This window comes from Atta cephalotes (assembly GCF_000143395.1).
Source record: "Atta cephalotes unplaced genomic scaffold scaffold00077, whole genome shotgun sequence".
In the NCBI taxonomy this organism is placed as follows: domain Eukaryota; kingdom Metazoa; phylum Arthropoda; class Insecta; order Hymenoptera; family Formicidae; genus Atta; species Atta cephalotes.
Window position 1 is genome coordinate 18,285 of NW_012130141.1, and position 17,482 is coordinate 35,766.

General features: G+C 29.4%; 2 protein-coding genes and 1 non-coding gene across 3 annotated transcripts in view; 1 reads left to right on the top strand and 2 right to left on the bottom strand.

The window, feature by feature from the left end:
• Nucleotides 1–1,854, bottom strand: part of LOC105624415 — a gene marked incomplete at its 3' end in the record, with an annotated part of 11,288 nt that extends 9,434 nt beyond the window's left edge. Inside the window, exon 1 of the mRNA XM_012205781.1 lies at nt 1,404–1,854. Coding sequence (XP_012061171.1) covers nt 1,404–1,854 — 451 coding nt within the window. The remainder of the gene's footprint in view (nt 1–1,403) is intronic.
• A 7,076-nt stretch (nt 1,855–8,930) lies between these two features.
• Nucleotides 8,931–9,014, top strand: Trnal-cag. Its single transcript has one exon. It is a non-coding gene; the product is annotated as a tRNA-Leu (tRNA).
• A 139-nt stretch (nt 9,015–9,153) lies between these two features.
• Nucleotides 9,154–17,482, bottom strand: part of LOC105624383 (glutamate receptor ionotropic, kainate 2-like) — a 9,768-nt gene continuing 1,439 nt past the window's right edge. Inside the window, 15 exon segments of the mRNA XM_012205747.1 lie at nt 9,154–9,519; nt 9,693–9,958; nt 10,049–10,195; nt 10,666–10,750; nt 10,828–11,026; nt 12,084–12,221; nt 12,370–12,508; nt 12,703–12,787; nt 14,071–14,286; nt 14,456–14,680; nt 15,616–15,780; nt 16,165–16,257; nt 16,540–16,842; nt 17,141–17,199; nt 17,202–17,354. Of these exon segments, the coding sequence (XP_012061137.1) occupies nt 9,280–9,519; nt 9,693–9,958; nt 10,049–10,195; nt 10,666–10,750; nt 10,828–11,026; nt 12,084–12,221; nt 12,370–12,508; nt 12,703–12,787; nt 14,071–14,286; nt 14,456–14,680; nt 15,616–15,780; nt 16,165–16,257; nt 16,540–16,842; nt 17,141–17,199; nt 17,202–17,354 (2,513 nt within the window). The 3' untranslated portion in view covers nt 9,154–9,279.

Below are 17,482 nucleotides of genomic sequence, written 5' to 3' on the forward strand. Positions count from 1 at the left end.
AGTACTACCTCCTACTACTTTATTTAATTATTAATATATATAGTAGTACTATATTAATTAATTATATATTATATAGTAGTTAGTATGTGTGTGTGTGTGTATATATATATATATATATATATATATATATATATATAAAATTTGAATTGAATAGAAACACGTAATAATATTTTACAATACGGATATATGCATTTGAATTGCGCATTTTCATATGGCAGAAGAAATTTGCATGAAATATCGAAAGCGCTTATTCGATCGAGATTATCGAGAATATTGAAGAGCCTGAACAGTATATAATAAATATTTTTATGTGCATTTCTATATATTTATGGCTTATTCTGATGTGCTTAAATTATATATAAACACATAATATTTCAATCTATTTTTATTTGTCAGTAGCAAAAGAAATTTGTTTATAGTTTTAGTTCGTAAAGAAAATATATAAAATAATCTAATAGTAAATAAATTATCGGAAAATTTATAGCATAAAAATTAAAAGAATAGATAATGCAATATATAGAACTTATATAGAAGAAACGAAATAACATTTGTGAATGATACGGAAAATTCTCTTTAAAACAAATTTTGTCTTATAGAAACAATTGCATTCTCTTTCTCTTTTTTTTCTCACTTTCTCTTTATTTTAAACTCATAAGAAGTTCCATTCTAAATTTATATCAATAATATTTCAACGCAATTCGTTGTATGACTTCATTGTTGATTCTCTTCCGATTCTCTTGCTGAGTGTCATCTTCAAAATAGTAATGACCAAATTTCATTTCCGTAATGCTATATTCGCAGGAAGCGTATAAAGTAAAGACTCAAGAGCAGTTGTGAGTAAGATGACAGGAAGTTTACTAAATCTACGCTGTAAACTAGGTCAAAGCGCTTTGATTGCTTATACTATTAATGAGTTTTATAAAATGACATCTAAAATGATGAAATCATTTGGTAATTCATTGATAATTATACATCTAATATAAATACTTTTAAGTATTTATTTCCTAGTTCAAGAATATATTTTTGTAGAAATTGATTACGATTTTTCGTTCAAAAAATCAGATTTTGTTGCTCATACTTCTTCTATTTAGTTCAATTATTATGCATATTTCGTAATTTGCTTTCTATATTCTTTTTTTCTTTTTCTGCAATCACTTTTAAATTAATAATTCATCATTCTTGTCAAAATTTTTATCGAAAAATGAAATTATGTAATATACATAAATGTATAAAGAATCTAAATTATTTTTCAAAAATAAACTGTTAGATAAGACAAGATTTATAAAACACATATTGTTATTTATATCTTTTAATTATAGAAATTAATCAATGTGAAAACATTTCAATTTTGTGGAATCTTGAAAGGGTTTCACTAACTAAATTTTAATCAATCGGTTACTTACTTTTTGCCGCCCAGAGTTTTCCATCCCTCAGTGCACTGAGAAACCTTTCCATATCTCTTCGACATTCATCTTGAAGTTTTCCGGGCACTCTGGCCCACCTGAGAGGATCGTAAAGATCAGCGAGCCATTGTATACTGTTAGCTGTCTTTTCGAGTTTCTCCTTCATAAAATCGACGTCGAGATCTCGGTGTTCTTCTTCATTTCCGTCGAACATCTTCAAGTAATTCTTCCAGTCCAACTCTGGATTATTCTTGCTGAAAGTAATTAAAGGCGACTGTTTGCCGGATTCATTCTTTTCTGTCGCGTATTCCGTTACGTTAAAATTTGTCGTTTTAGTCTCGTTCGAAACTTTTTGCGGTTTGCTTAACTTAAGGATATTTGATTCTTTTTCCGCGATCACTTCGTAAGCGACGCATACGATCACGAAAAGGTAACTCAACGAACGTGCCATGCTTCCTCTGTTTATTATTAAAGAATCCACCTTGCAGAATTCACTCGCGCTTTGGGAAATGATCGACTAGATTTTTTTTTATTTATAAACGGAGGAGATCGAGTTCACCGATTTCCATCGTTAAGGTCTCCAGATCCCGTCATCTTAGCTTTCGATGAAATTCCTCTTAGGAAATCGTTGTAATGCTGTTGTAATGAGTGCTTACTCGACCGGATTCTCGAGCATGCCTGAAGAGATACGTGATTGCGGGAAATGCCGATTCAGTGTTCAGAATTCAGAGAATTACGCTTAATTGTGGTACTGATTTTGGCGAACAAACATTAGCAAATTTGCTACGGATTACAATGATTTAGATAGATCAGGCTTAGCATTGCATTGATTGTCATAATCAATAATGTTTACAATAGCAATATGGTATTATGATAGTTGTATTATTTGCGTGGAATATTCATAAATGTTTGATTAATAGGTACGTAACGTGTAATAAAAAAAACTTTTTCATTTTCATTAAATTCTGATGTCAAAATATATATTTATCAATCGCGATGTGTTTTTTAGTTTCACTGATTCAAGCTCTGAAAAATGATAACGCGAATTGTATGAGGATCTATTCGATTTCAGCACTTTGCGATTCGCACACGTTTTCTCACTGATTAACGAACACACGGAGGAAAATTACAAAAAATTCCTTCAGTGAGGAAAGTGCCCGCACATATGACAGACTAAGGATCACGCACTGAATGAAGTGAACAAAGTCTGCAGCAACGTTCACTCGTGAATAGGTTCCCCTTTCTCTTACGACGATGCACTTTACCGCCGTAAACGCATTTCCTTCTCCAAGTCGCGAAGAAATGTCGTGGCTTAGTTGGTTTTTCCTGCTCGTAGTGGAACTCGTGGAAGACGTATCTGATCAAGAATAGCTAATATTAACAAAATATTAATATTAATAAAATGTTTAAAAAATTAAGTACTGTTTCGCTGTTAATTTTTATTATTAATTATTATTAATTATCATGTTAATATTAATAACATAATAAGATTTAAGTATCATATTAGTCCGTTATTAATATTTATTATACTTATATTTTATAACAAAATACTTTGATGTAAGTAATTTTTTTAATTTTCAATGAAGTTTATAACGAATGCAACATTTTGTACTCATAATCACAATTTCTCGGAAGAATATATCTATATTGTCGGATATACTCCATTTCTGATTATTAATCGGCTGTTCGCGATAATGACAAAAAACTGTTCTACTCTATAATTGCAATAATGTGATGAACTATTATATTCGTCAATGTAAAGATTACTTATATAAATAATAACTTAAATTTTTCTTGCAAAAATTTTAGTTGTTCTGTACACTGCACGTGTACTGTATAACAATTATTTATAACAATTATTTATATAATGCAGACAGCATAGACAGAATAAAAAATTTTTAATACAAACCTGGTGTTCCCTAGGCACAGGTTCGTATTAGAAATGCAATAAAAACCTCGTTTTTATAAAAATCTAGACTTATACAGTGAAAATACAATATTAAAAAAAAAAGTGTATTTTAAATAAATATTTTAACAAGAGATAGTAAAATACTGCTGCGAATTCGCCTGTCTGTATTTACTGCCTCTTGTTAAAATTGTGTAATACATTATAAGTAAGACTTGAATATACTCACAACATTACATTTCATGTGTACAGTCAGCAACTAAAAGATTGCAACACTTTCTTTTCGATGGGTTTCGGAATGTCGCTAATTCACCAAGAGATTGGTTCTTATTTATAGATCTATAAGTTCAATCTAGAAGAAACCAAGTAAAAGAACTAATCGCTCAATGAATAGGCTATATATTCTGAAATCTATTACAAAAAAAAATGTTGTACATATTTCAGCTTTTACATCTTCAACAGTCAATATAAGCAATAAATTTAAATACTTAAGATCCAATGAAAATCATGTTTTTCATGAGATATATCTATACATTTCTCATGAAAACAATCAATCTTATGTCAAATTTGACATGACAACAACTCAGTTCTCTTTGTCACGCATAAGATAATTTTATTGTTAAAAATATAAAATAATTTTGAATTTTAATGTTAATACAATGTTGTGAATATATTCAAATCTTATTTATATTGCAATGCGCAATTTTAACAACGCGAATTCTCAGTAGCCTATTTTTTATTTTCTCTTGTTTTTTTATTCATTTTGAGAATTTAATTATGTACTTATTTTGTTTTACTTAATTTTTTTTAAATACAGAGTTAAAAATGCATAAAGATTAATATTTTAAAATGTAATACTAAAAGAATATATTTTATTAAATGTATATTTTAAATAGATATTTTAAAATGCAAGAAAAAAATGTACGTAAATAATTCAAAACCATGAATTTTGATTGAGAGTATTTAGTGTAATTTACATACAAGATATTTTGTTTTATGAGACAAATCTTAGTATTTTTTCACCCTAATAACATTTATAGATAACAAATTTTATTATAATTAATAGCTTGTAAAATTTATATTATTAATATTATTATTATTAAAAGTCAATTTATTTAAATTTTACACTGCAATCGTTATTCGTAAAACAGACTACATGTGCACTTTAATAGCATGTATTTTCTTATTTGGCATACAATCTTAAAATTAAAAATTACATAATCATTACGAAATGAACTACATTCGTAAACATTGCTTATAATTTATGGTGTTTATACTATCGCATAAATAAAATTTCATCGAAAGTCAAGATTTAATTTTTCATTGTAACATTAATTGTAAATTACATTATATATGCGCATAACATACATTTTCTTATGTAGCATGCAGTTTCAAAATTAGACATTACATAATCATTGTGAAATCAACTAACGCTTGCAAACATTCTTCATAATTTATAGCACATACTATTTAAATAAATAAACTATTTCAAAATAACTGTATATTAAGAAATATTTACAAAGATGTTATTATTATTTCATAGAAAAATGTATATTAAAAATTGATCCAGGAGAACTTTGCTGCTTTTATTTATAAAATGTAATTTAATAATAATTTATCATCACATATAATAGAATACCAATTTCTCTATATTAAATTAGATCAAGGATTAGTAAAAAAACAATAGTAATATAATTATTTTCATTTATCTTTTATTTGAAACGAAAGTAATTATAATTTCAATTAATGTATACGTCGGTACTCTGGAGGGAACTATAATACAGGTGTTTAATTCAGAAAATGTTAGCAAACTATTCCCATCACAAATGTAAATCAGAGGAATGGCTAATTAGTAAAAGGCTCATATGGATTTCATTTCTGAGGTATGCGATGGCTTCTAAGCCATTTACGTTACAATGCAAATAGCTATTCTCCCCCGTTAACTTATTGTATAGAGAGAATATTTGAATGGTCTAATTATACGATATGTAGTTAATTTAAAAGTGTTGTTATTAATAGTTTTTAATAATCAGTATTAATTGTTTATTTTCCGTCGCGTAGATATCTACGATGACAACGTTTTTTTGTTAAATGAATCATATATACCATATATATATAAATCAATTTCATTCAATATTGAATATTTAGTTCAGTAATAAATAATTCATTCGAAAAGCGAAGCATAATATCCGCAAATACATACACAAATACATACAGAAACTGAGAAAATGCTTTTTTAATTTTACATGGAAATCTTCAACATTCTTATCAATGATAGATTTACGTATATTATCCATCATAAGAAGATTTCTGACATCTAAAATAATAAAGTGAATAGAGGAGAGATGATTGATCTTAGTTGAGATTGGCAGCGAATAAACGATGTCGAGAAGGACTGAAACTGACGAGGCAGGTATTTTTCTAGATAGTATAGCCTGAAAAATTGTGAAAAAAGGGGTCCAAGACGAAGGGAATTTTCCTCATGAGAGGCATCTGGCTTACTCGACTGTAAACAGAAGAAATATGAGTCTTATATCTGGAAGCAAGTGTAAGTTTTTTTTTTCACTGATACAAAGATAAAGACAATGATGATAAAATGCCTCTTGTGTGTCGACACTCGGATTTTCCTCTTTGTTTAATACAGAAGTTCAAAACTTTAATCGCCACTATATTTTATTCATATCATACACACAGAATTTTCATTGTGCTATTAAAAGAGTAGAAATATACCGGAGAGGTAATATTAACTGCAAAACTCTATACTCCCTGACTCTTCATGAACTTTCTCTGTGTGCTTATACTTTTTATCTTCTCGTATTGTGGTGAGAGAATTATTGAAGATCTAAGTTTTTATCTGAGATGTAATGATCGTAAAAATCTACAACGTAAAAATATATGACTACTTTACAAATCGATTTTCGCGTAAACGTATCGTTTCTTTTAATCGTTTTTATACTAAAGTAAACAAGTTCTTGGAAAATGCATTGAGCTCACAACATTTGACAGCGCAATGCGCCAAAAGAGTCACGTATTGTTGAGAAAAACTTTTACAGGAATTATTTCGGTATGTACATACATACATACATACATACATATATATATATATGTATATATATATATATAGTCGAAAATTTACTTTATTTAATATAATACTTTTAATTTCTTTACTACATACCCTGCTGTGTTACTTAATGTTTTTCATATTTCATAAACTTGGAAAAACATTTTCTTTCGTTAAATCTTATGGAAATATCCAAATGAGAAGGAAATAATAATAATACATGAGTGTCAAGCGAATCCCGGATCTTCAGCGAAAATTGAGTAATAGAATGATCTTATGCAGCGTTTTCACTTTTATTTAATGTTTACATAAGGTCAATGCACGTAAAATTGTTACAAACAACTTTCAGCGACTCTCACCAGCCGGCCGCGAAGTCCGTCGCGTTCCCGGGTGCATCGATAGTTTTTAAAGTTTCTCCGAATTTCCCAATCTGTCCCTCTTCATCATCAGTACGCCGTTGCTCTCATCTCCCTTCCTTTCTCGGAAAAAACGTCTGGCGAGATCCGGTTGTGGCTTATGCAACCGAGCTTTCTACGTGATCGACTGCATGTTGCATGCGCGGTTCCGAACCAGTCCTTGCTGCAGGAAGCAGAAGATCGGTTTCGAATCTTTGCTCTTGTTTTCGATGCACCGCGAAAGTATTCGTATTACGTGTGCCAGCATTGAATCTTTCTCTTTCAAGTTACACCGATGCCCTCGGGATTTTACAACCAGTGGTTATCATTAAGGTCGTGGTGGCGATTTGGCACAGATTTTAATTTTATCTTTCTCTTATCGATTTACATAGATAAATGACGTCGATAACGAAAAAAGCTTGAACATTTAGAATTAAAAGATATATGTATGAACAGAATTAAATAATAACGTTGTTATTTGATCTCCTCAATAGAATTTTTAAAGAAAGAAGGGATCATATTTTCATAAAAAGGAATTTCTCCGATGTCATGTACATTTCGATGTAATGTTCCTTACAATAATAATAACATATTATATATTATATTGTAAAGGCTTGCGAAATATCACAATTTTAATTAACTGCGGATGGTCGAGAAATATATGTAGTGGGTTATCCGGAAAGTTCGTGCCGATGTTGAAAGAAAATTGAAACGCAGAAGATTTAAATTTTAGTATACATTTATTAAATTATATAGGTTAGTCGGCACGAACTTTCCGGATAATCCAATAATACGAGAAATATGAATCAAGCGGAACTTACGATATTTCGAATATGAATAGCATTTGAGAAACGATGCTATATTTAGATAAATAAGCATATTTAGTATTATTAGCATATTAGTATTATTGCAAGGTTGACAACTTTCCTTAAGAATGCTAGTCATGCCTAATTAAATCGCTTAACTATCGAAACTATTTGTTTGAAGATAAAAATTACGAAACTAATTTTTTTGTTGATTGTCATGTTGAAGATTTAAAACAATTATTTGTCCGCTATACATATACGAAATAAAAATTCTATTTCTATTTAACCAGATTTGCTGAATATTATCACAGATTTTTATGATTGCTGCATTTCAGGCAAGAGTCTAGGCCTGACGTAATCAATTTTATAGAGAAAATGTTAAAAAAAAAATCATCGTAATTATAGTGTTTTAAGCCAGTGCGAATAGAAGAGAATGTTTAGCAAATCGGTCACATGTTGGTAGAAGTGTTACGTGCTAACAATGCGGAACGCACGTGGGGTATGTTCAGCCTTCACACGCGGAAGTGAAAGTCAATATTTTGCGGGATAAGTTTTCCTCATTGATTCTCTCAAGCGCCTTCAAGATTTTCTTTTAATCGACTCGACTGAAGACCGTGTATCTGCAGTCGGTGAAGTGATTTTCATCCTAAACATTATTCCATTTGTCGATACCATGTACGCGAATTATAAAAAATTTTGCTAAACAACTAGAATGCTATTAATTAAAATTTTTTAATAATATTATTTATTATTATTAAGTTTTAAAATATTATTTATAAGCTGAAGTTAATATTAATTATTAGAAAGAAGCTTGACAATGGCCCACTTTTTATTTTCGTAATTTTCTGATTAAATAGAAATAGAATTTTTATTTTATGTTTGAAAAAATTTATTCAATTTTTCATTATCCTGTATTTTTAAATTTATCCTGTATAAAATGAATTAATTTATAAAATGGATTAATTTATAGATCCTCTATCATTTCTACCAATTTTTGCAATTTATATAAATTTGAACGTTCTTTCTTAAGCATATTTCTTGAAAATTCATTTTTTGATAAAAATTTTTGTATGCACATACAATTTTTTAGTCAATGTTGCAGTGAATTATTATCAGTAGATTACAATGATTAAATTATTTACGATATTTTATTTACAATCGCTGTTCTAAATTCATAACATTTTTTAATATACTTTTTAATATACCATTAACAAGCATTTCATATTGTCAGTTTGTTTAAACATTTTGATTTTATATATCAATATGTTACAACAATAGTTTATTATAGCTTTAAAAACATATTTTATAATTAGAATTTTGATGACATTCTTCTGCTCTTTTTACCAAATCGGTTCTCGAGTCAGGATGGCCGAGCGGTCTAAGGCGCTGCGTTCAGGTCGCAGTCCACTTCTGTGGGCGTGGGTTCGAATCCCACTTCTGACAAACTTTTTTTTATGCTACAAAGCAGTGAGAATAATAGTTGTTTTGCAACTGTTATTCGCAATGAAAAATTTCATGTTATTCATCTGCACGAATTTGTAAATTAAAAATTTTTGTTAGTTGCTTTATGTCAGTAATTAAATTTATTTAATCTGTAGGTATTTATTACCGATTAGATACATAGTTTCAATGTAGATGATTTTATATAATTTTAAATCGTGTATTATTTAAAACAATTCGTAGTTTACTTCAGTGCTTTTAGCAATGCTCAATTAATTTTACGATCGTTAGTGCGGTTACTTGTGCTGAGATCTTTATCGAATTTATCAACCATATCAAGACGTAAGAAAGAGCCAACTATAGATCGAGCCGTGGATGCAGCTCTGCCAAGTCCACCCATGGAGCTTGTACTGTTGTTGTTGCTCTTGGAAATTTTAACAGGTTTTGTTACTTCAAAAATGTTCACAGCGAATTTTAATTCGGCAACTAGTGCTTCCCACGGCGTAATCTGTACGAAAGATGATAATTAAGTTTGTTTTACAATTTAACTTATAAAAAGAAGTAAAAATTTTATATATTGTACATTAAAATTTTGAATAATTTTCTTTATTAAAAGAAACAAAATTAATTTTATTTATTTTAAATAATTTTAATAATGAACATGAAAAAGTAAAAATTTACCTTTTCTGTCACAGCAACTTTACGTATATTCCACAAAAATTCGCAAATTGCGATAAAGAATGAACCGCATAATCCATACATTAAAACAATGAATACACCTCCGACGTTTGCCAATCCTAATTCGGCTGTGTTTTCACTCTCTTCTTCATCCTTTATGCATAAATTTCCTCCTTTTTCTTTCCACCATTTATCTTTTAATTTTCCCAGTTTACCTGACTCTCCTAGCTTTAGGATCGCAGTATTAATCGCTATTCTATATGCAGAATCTGTATGGAAAAGATGCAAGAAAAATAATTTATATAAAGATAATAAAATAGAACAAATATTAGATGTATTCAAAGAAGTTATAATATTACTGCGCGGCATAGCTATGCCATAGCCTTTGTTGTCAATTAAGCCCCCGACTTTAATTAATTCGCACTTTCGCTCTAATTGATATTCAATGCTACTGGATTCCATGAAAAAGGCATATTGTCCTTTAGTCTTGATAACTCGTTCGATACCTGGAACATATACAATACAATAAAAAGTCTAAACGTTTTCTCTTGGGATTCTCACTGGATGCAGCCTTCGCATCGCACCAGTTACGTGTAAACGCTACACCAGAGTGGTGCACACCATGGTGTATACTACATCATTATTGGGCTAAAATCTTATTCCCGTTTGATTTCCATTTTCAAATTTTAAATGTCTACTGATTCTATACTATCCCTTTGACTGGTATAGCAAAATCTTACTTCGTGCATAAAATTTGCACTACACTAGCACGGAAACACAGTACACTGAATGAGTTCGCTTATCACCAGCCATGGAAATACACAATACACTGTCTGAGTGTTGCACTAGTGAGCGATAGTGCAGCCAAGAGAAAATATTATAAGAAATCGAATTTAAGAGAAAAAATTTGTTTCTTCGAATAATGTAACTCTTTTAAAAAAAAGAAGTATTGAAATTTGATCTTGGAATTGCTCACCCTCTTTATTATTTTTTGTGAATACAGTTGGCCTAGCTTCTGCCATTGCACTCCACATTCGTTTATACGTTGAATAATTTGATTTCTGCAATTGGTTATTAAATCATATTTGCATGTTATTTTTATATTGAGCTAAATATGTTGCTAAATAAGCTAACAAACTTCAAAAAAGGTTGACGTGGATCCACCCTCTTGTGCGCCATATTTAATTTTTGTCTGCTTAGCTAAATCTTCAACATTTTTAATAGGCGTATCCATCTTGTCCATTGTGAGAAAGGCAGCTAGATTCGCTGTATATGAACTGATCATAATCAAAGTGAAAAACCACCACATGCTTGCAAGCATGCGTAGAGACGGTGCTCTGTAATGAAAGTGATTTTGTTTTATATATTATTGTATAATAGTTTAAAACGTCGAAAGAGAAACCAAATCTAATTATAATAATCACAATAACATTAAAATAGACATTCAATAGATCAAATCACTCGTATTTATATACAGCATATTTGAAATATGTAAAATACAATTAAAATTATATTAGTTGGAATAATTATTAGGAATCATACTCTAACTGAAAATGACACAAAGCATACATAAATAGGAAAATAATTAATCCTTGATTGTTGCGTAGAGCTCGAGAAATCGTCGTGCATGACAATATGAAATCGTTATCGGACAAAATCAAAGGATCACGCGTTTATACGGACAACAGGAGTGTCTGAATCTCGGCAGGAAGAAATCGCAGTAGTGGCACAGTTAAAAGCGATTGTCGGCGCTTATGATTTTTAATGCGCATGCTATTGCCTGAAACGCCGCCGCCGCCAATACGTGATCTCCACGATTTGGCCGATTGGCTAATTCGGAAAGAAATCGAGGGGGATCCTGACAGCGCTGAATTCATTCGACCGGTGATCAAATCAGAATGCGGATCGTGTACGAATATATCTGTTTAAACTATGGAATATTATTACGAGTCTATCTTACGTATGTGCAAGCGTAATCGCGACTCAGGGTTTCCTTCAGACGTCGCGAATAGTCTGACCACGAGTTTATCTATCGAAAAAACTTAGTGTCGAAAGGCACCCTCAGGCGAGATCTTAGAGCAATCCACTCGAGTTCTCCTGGCGATATCGCTATCCGGATATTCGTTATAATACGTCAAATAGAAAACATTAAAGAGCGCGAGAGTGAAAGCGTTAAGTTAGCATAATGTAACCTGATAAACGTTAGTGAGAGCGATAGTGAAATCATCAATTGTACTGTAATTAATTAACGTTAATGAGATACAGAACACCAGTGGAGATATTATTAATGTTGTCTCCCTGATCTATAAGATTGATTTAAAAAATAATTTCTTTAATGTTTAAAATGTTTTTTATTAATTATAATACAATGATAAATATCATATTAGAACTTACTTGGGTAAAATATCTGAACCTTGCTGCATAAGAGAACCAATAGTCAACCAAAAGGAATTTTTTAAATTGAAGTTGTTTTCGAGTTCTTCAGGATCGGTATTGCATGGATGCGGATTGTCCCATTCATCTGGTGCCATTCTTGAGAAAGAATTAAAATTTACTTGCGAAACGCAAGTCATATTTTTCTGATCTTTACTTTACTAATTTTAATATTAATTTAAGGAAAATAATTCTTATTACATTTTTTGTCAAAATTATAAAATATTTTATCTCTGAAAAATTTTACCTTGCTTGAAAAAATATTATTATTGATACACCGAGAAAAGCAGTAGCCATGTAGAACCATACTTCCTTGCTTAAAGGTAATAAAAAAGAAAAAACATCAGGTGCCTTCTCTTCTGGTTTGCTGAATATAATGCTTATACCTAAAAACAAAGTTGAATATGCTCTATCATAAATTAATATATAATAAAATGTAATTATTGTATTATTGTTCTTAGAATTTTAAATCTCTTTCTTTTTTAAATCTCTTCTATAATTTATAATAAATAACAAATTATAACGATAGACTATTTTTGCATTTTTTATTCTTTTTGATAGTATTTATATTTGTATTTACCGAGATTCATGAATGGATGACTAAAATCTACAACAGTCTTCCTTTGATGTGTTATGGTTAAATCGCATATCGCAAGATCGGCATCCTATATATAATAACGTTTAGAAATGAATGATAAATAACAGTTTACAGAAAAGGCATACTTTTTCTTATCACGATAAATAGAGAAATTCTATAAAATTGAGAGTGATGAACAATTATCGTCGAAGTTAACCCCCCAATATTAAAAAAAAATAAAATTTCTTTAACTTATTCGATTGTTTATCGTTTACACATGTTTGCATATTTTGAATTTTCGTTTGCACACTTCTAATTAAAAAATTATTTAAAAAACAATTTTGGGGAGGCCAACTTCACACTAGCTCCCCAACTTCGAGCAACAATCGAAAAGATTTCAATCAATCGTTTGCACATTCCGAAACAATTCGATTTTTTGTTTGCACACTTGTAGTAATTGTACTTTAAAAACAATTAAAATTTTAAAAGAGATCGACTATAGAGGATAGATTCAAATTGCTCAAAATGGCATGAATCGATAGGATTTTGTTTGCACATTTCGAAACAAGTCGATTTTTCGTTTGCATATCTTTATTTAAAAAGTTATTAACAATTAAAGTTTCGAGAAGGGTCGAAAGCGGCAAATAAATTCAAATTATATCTAGTATGCTCAAAATGGCATGAATTCATTTGCATTCGTTTGTACACCTTTAAAAGTTATTAATGAAAAATTATTGAGTGCCAAATTGAGTTCACTCGACAAAAATTACATTTTCGGATAAATGCTATTGACAATCTATCGATTCATGCCATTTTGAGTACAGTAATTGCGATTTGAATCTATCTTCCACAGTCAATTTCTCTCGAAATTTTAATTGTTAATAACTTTTAAACTACAAGTGTGCAAATGAAAAATCGAATTGTTTCGAAATATGCAAACGAAAATCTATCGATTGAAACCTTTTTGATCCAATTTGTTCGAAGTTGGTGACTAGTGTGAAGTTAGCCCTCCCCCCCCAAATTGTTTTTTAAAAAATTTCTTAATTAGAAGTGTGCAAACGGAAATTCAAAATGTGCAAACGATGAGCAATTGAATGAGCTAGAAATTTTATTTTTTTTATATTTGGGGGCTAACTTCATGACGGTTGAACAATTGACGTAGATTTTAGATAAAAAATGAATTATTCGCATTTTTGAAAATACTACTATTAATTTTAAAAATACTACTATTAATATGACAGATTATTTGCTATATGTTTTTGTTTTATAAAAGAAATTGTTTTTTGTAAAAGAATTTTTTTGTTTAAAATCGATAAAATAAGGTAATAGAAATAAATTTAAAATAAACTTCCTTTGAAACATTTTACTTACCTTATCTATAATGCGTCTGATTAGACCATTCCAAGACTTTGTTTCTGGTTCATATTTGCCCTGCTTATCAGTTACGATTTCGAACTCTACTCCTTTAAAATGTAGAATTTTTGCGATTTCATTAATCAGATCGATGCAATAACCTTCATAGCGTTTTTGACCAATTAGTACTCCTCGCGTTGAACTATCGGTTACTTCCATAATGTAAGGTTCACTCTGAATCGGAGAAATTATTACATGTTTCATATCTCCAAAAATGTTTGTATAATTTAGAGTAGAAAAAGAAAGAGTGAGAGAAAGAATAGGGGAAGGAGGGGGGGAGGAGAGAGAAAATACTTATAGAAAAATTATATAATTGAGGATTAATTAACGTAGGAATACAAACTTTCAATACAGTAACCCTGAATATCTTTTCTTCTATGGATTTGTATAAATAGTGTTCTTGCTGCTTTTCAGTCAGTATCATCATATTTACACCACTCGACGGTTCCCAGAAACCCATTTCTATTATAGCTGATGGGTGAAAATTTAAAATTTTTACGTTAAAATCTTGTCGACGACCGTACTCGTCAATATTTATAATGCCCGTTATCTTTTCCATTTTTGATAACTATGTAACAAAATATTAATTTTATTATTTTTAAAATAAAAATTTATCATTTATTAAATATGAGATCACTTAAATTGTATTCGAATAATTTTATTTTAATTATTAGGGTATAGGGAAAGTTTCCGCACATTTTTACAACTTTTCTTTATTAAAATAAAATAAATGATACAATGTATGTTAGTCAAAATATTTGCTATCATTTTCTATCATCTTTGTCCTTCCCTTTCAGGCAACATACGAACACTACGTTGAAAAAATTCGTCATCTTTTGACACGATCCAATTATTCACCTATTTTCGAACATCTTCGGCATTGGAAAAGCGCTCACTAGATAACACGTGTTGCATCGATCTGAATAGACAATAATCAGAAGGGACAATGTCAGGTAGAATAAGCAGGGAGGATTTCCCATTCCAAGTCCAATAACGTTTCCTTGGACTCTTTAGCAATATGGGGCCTGGCGTTATCTAATGAGCGCTTCTCCAATGCCGAGAATGTTCGAAAATGGATGGATGATTGCGTCAAAAAATGACAAATTTTTTTCAACGTGGTATTTGTATGCTATCTGAAAGATGGTAGAAAACATTGGCAAATATTTTGATTAACATATTATACATATTATATTAACATATTATATCATTTATTTTATTTTAATAAAGGAAAATTGTTAAAAATACGCGAAAACTTTTCCTATACCCTAATATATTTGAAGATTAGTAAAATTTGTTATTATATTAATCACATTTGATAGATCTAATATGGCATTATATTAACTTTAAAGATTTTATTTTTATAATTGTATATAAAAATATAGGAAAGTATTTATCCATTGAATTATTTTCGTTATATGTACACGTATATCCTAAAATTTAAAATCAAATTACTACTATTTTTTTAGTATATAAGAAATTTAATAATACAGGAAAATCTCTTACCTCTCGCATAATGCTGGTAATATTAGGTCCTACTTGATACTTTGTAGTACTATTACAAAAAAGTGGTATAGGATCAATATATTCTTCATTATCATTTCTTGCATTTAAAGTCTCTAATGCTTTATATAATAAAAATACTGCGTCATAGAGAACTGCTGAATCCAGCTACATAAAATCGCCAACAATTTAGACAATTAACTTATATCATTCCTTATTCTATTTTAAATATTTTATCTTAAATTCAATAAGAGAATAAACTTTTGATTAAATTTGGGAAATTTGGAGGGATTTATTAATATTTTAGATCGATTGCGTTGAAAGTCCGACAATACCATATCGGCACGCAATTATCATTTCTGAAATTAATTCATTTATATGAATATATATAATAGTTCAACATTCATCGTAGTGGCGCTTCGTATTTAAAATAATGTATTTAACATAAACGGTCTTGTTTCCAATCTTATATTGTATAAACTTTTGAGATCATGTTTAATTAATATATTACACTTATTGCTGATAAAAAAATGGAGATTCTTGAATAAATACCGAATTAATTCCTTCTACATCATTCTTTCTTATGCTCAGTCCAGTGATATTGACGGTACCATTTTGCTTCTCAATAGGTAGCTTGGATGAATCCTACAATTTCAATGGAAAGATTATTTCATAAACTGTTTATGCGCTATTTTCTAGCAATGGGAAATGCACAAAAATAATATACAATATTATATATATTTTATCTTATATTCTATTTAATTTTTCTTACATATTTAATTTTAATAGTTTAATTCATAATTTTTTAAACACTAATCTTTTCACTGGAAAATATGTAATAAACATCATGTTTGAAAGTATCGTTTTGTTAACTAATATGATAATTGTTAAGTAAATAAGTATAAATATAAATAAAATAGATTATACCATATATGTTAACACAAAATGGCAATAATCTGCTAATAATCTGACTTCCTTTGCTTGGTTGAGCACACGTATGATATTTTCCGGCTTGACATCAATAATTACATTGCATGACAAAAAGCGTATCTCTTTAAGCATCGTATGATAATTTGACCCTTTGTTCAATTGTCGTACTGTGTGTAAAATTGGATTTTCTTTATCTCCTTTTAGAGTCAAAGTCTTCTGAAGACGCGACAGTCCCTCGTCAGTTTCGTAAATCGCTGCGAAATTTCGCCATTTCATTGATTCGATAACATCAGCGATTGCCTACAGTTTTGTTGATTAATAATACGTTACAAAAATAATAATTGTATTTTAATTCAACGATATCAAAATTACGATTTAATTTGCATCTTAGAATTGTAGACTACGTTCGATTTAATTAATTAGATGTATTAATAAGATTAGACCTAAAAATCATCGCGTAAACTAATATATTGAATTATTACTTGCATTGTTAAACATCTTTTTCAAATTTTGCGATTTACTATAGCGTATAAAACAAAATCGATTTTCAGTTGGGAAGCACTTTTTTATAATATAGTTTATTTATATAGCGACTGACCTGGCTGACTTTCTCATTGGCAGGGAATATATTTATGGTCATTGGCGATAGAATCTTGTTTTTTTATTTTTCTTTATTAATTCTTCGGTTTCCCGCCAAACATATTCGATGTGCGGTATATCAAATCGAGCTGCAATACTTGCAACTATACCACGAGTATACCTGCTTGTAGGTCCAAAAATAGCTGCTACTCCTTTCTCAAGAAGTTTGCAAGCTATATATATATATATATATATATATATAGAAAGTAATACATTAATATATAATAAATTAACAATATAGTAAATTGTCTATAAATATAAATATAATATANAANANNNANNNCTNTNTATNTTATTTATT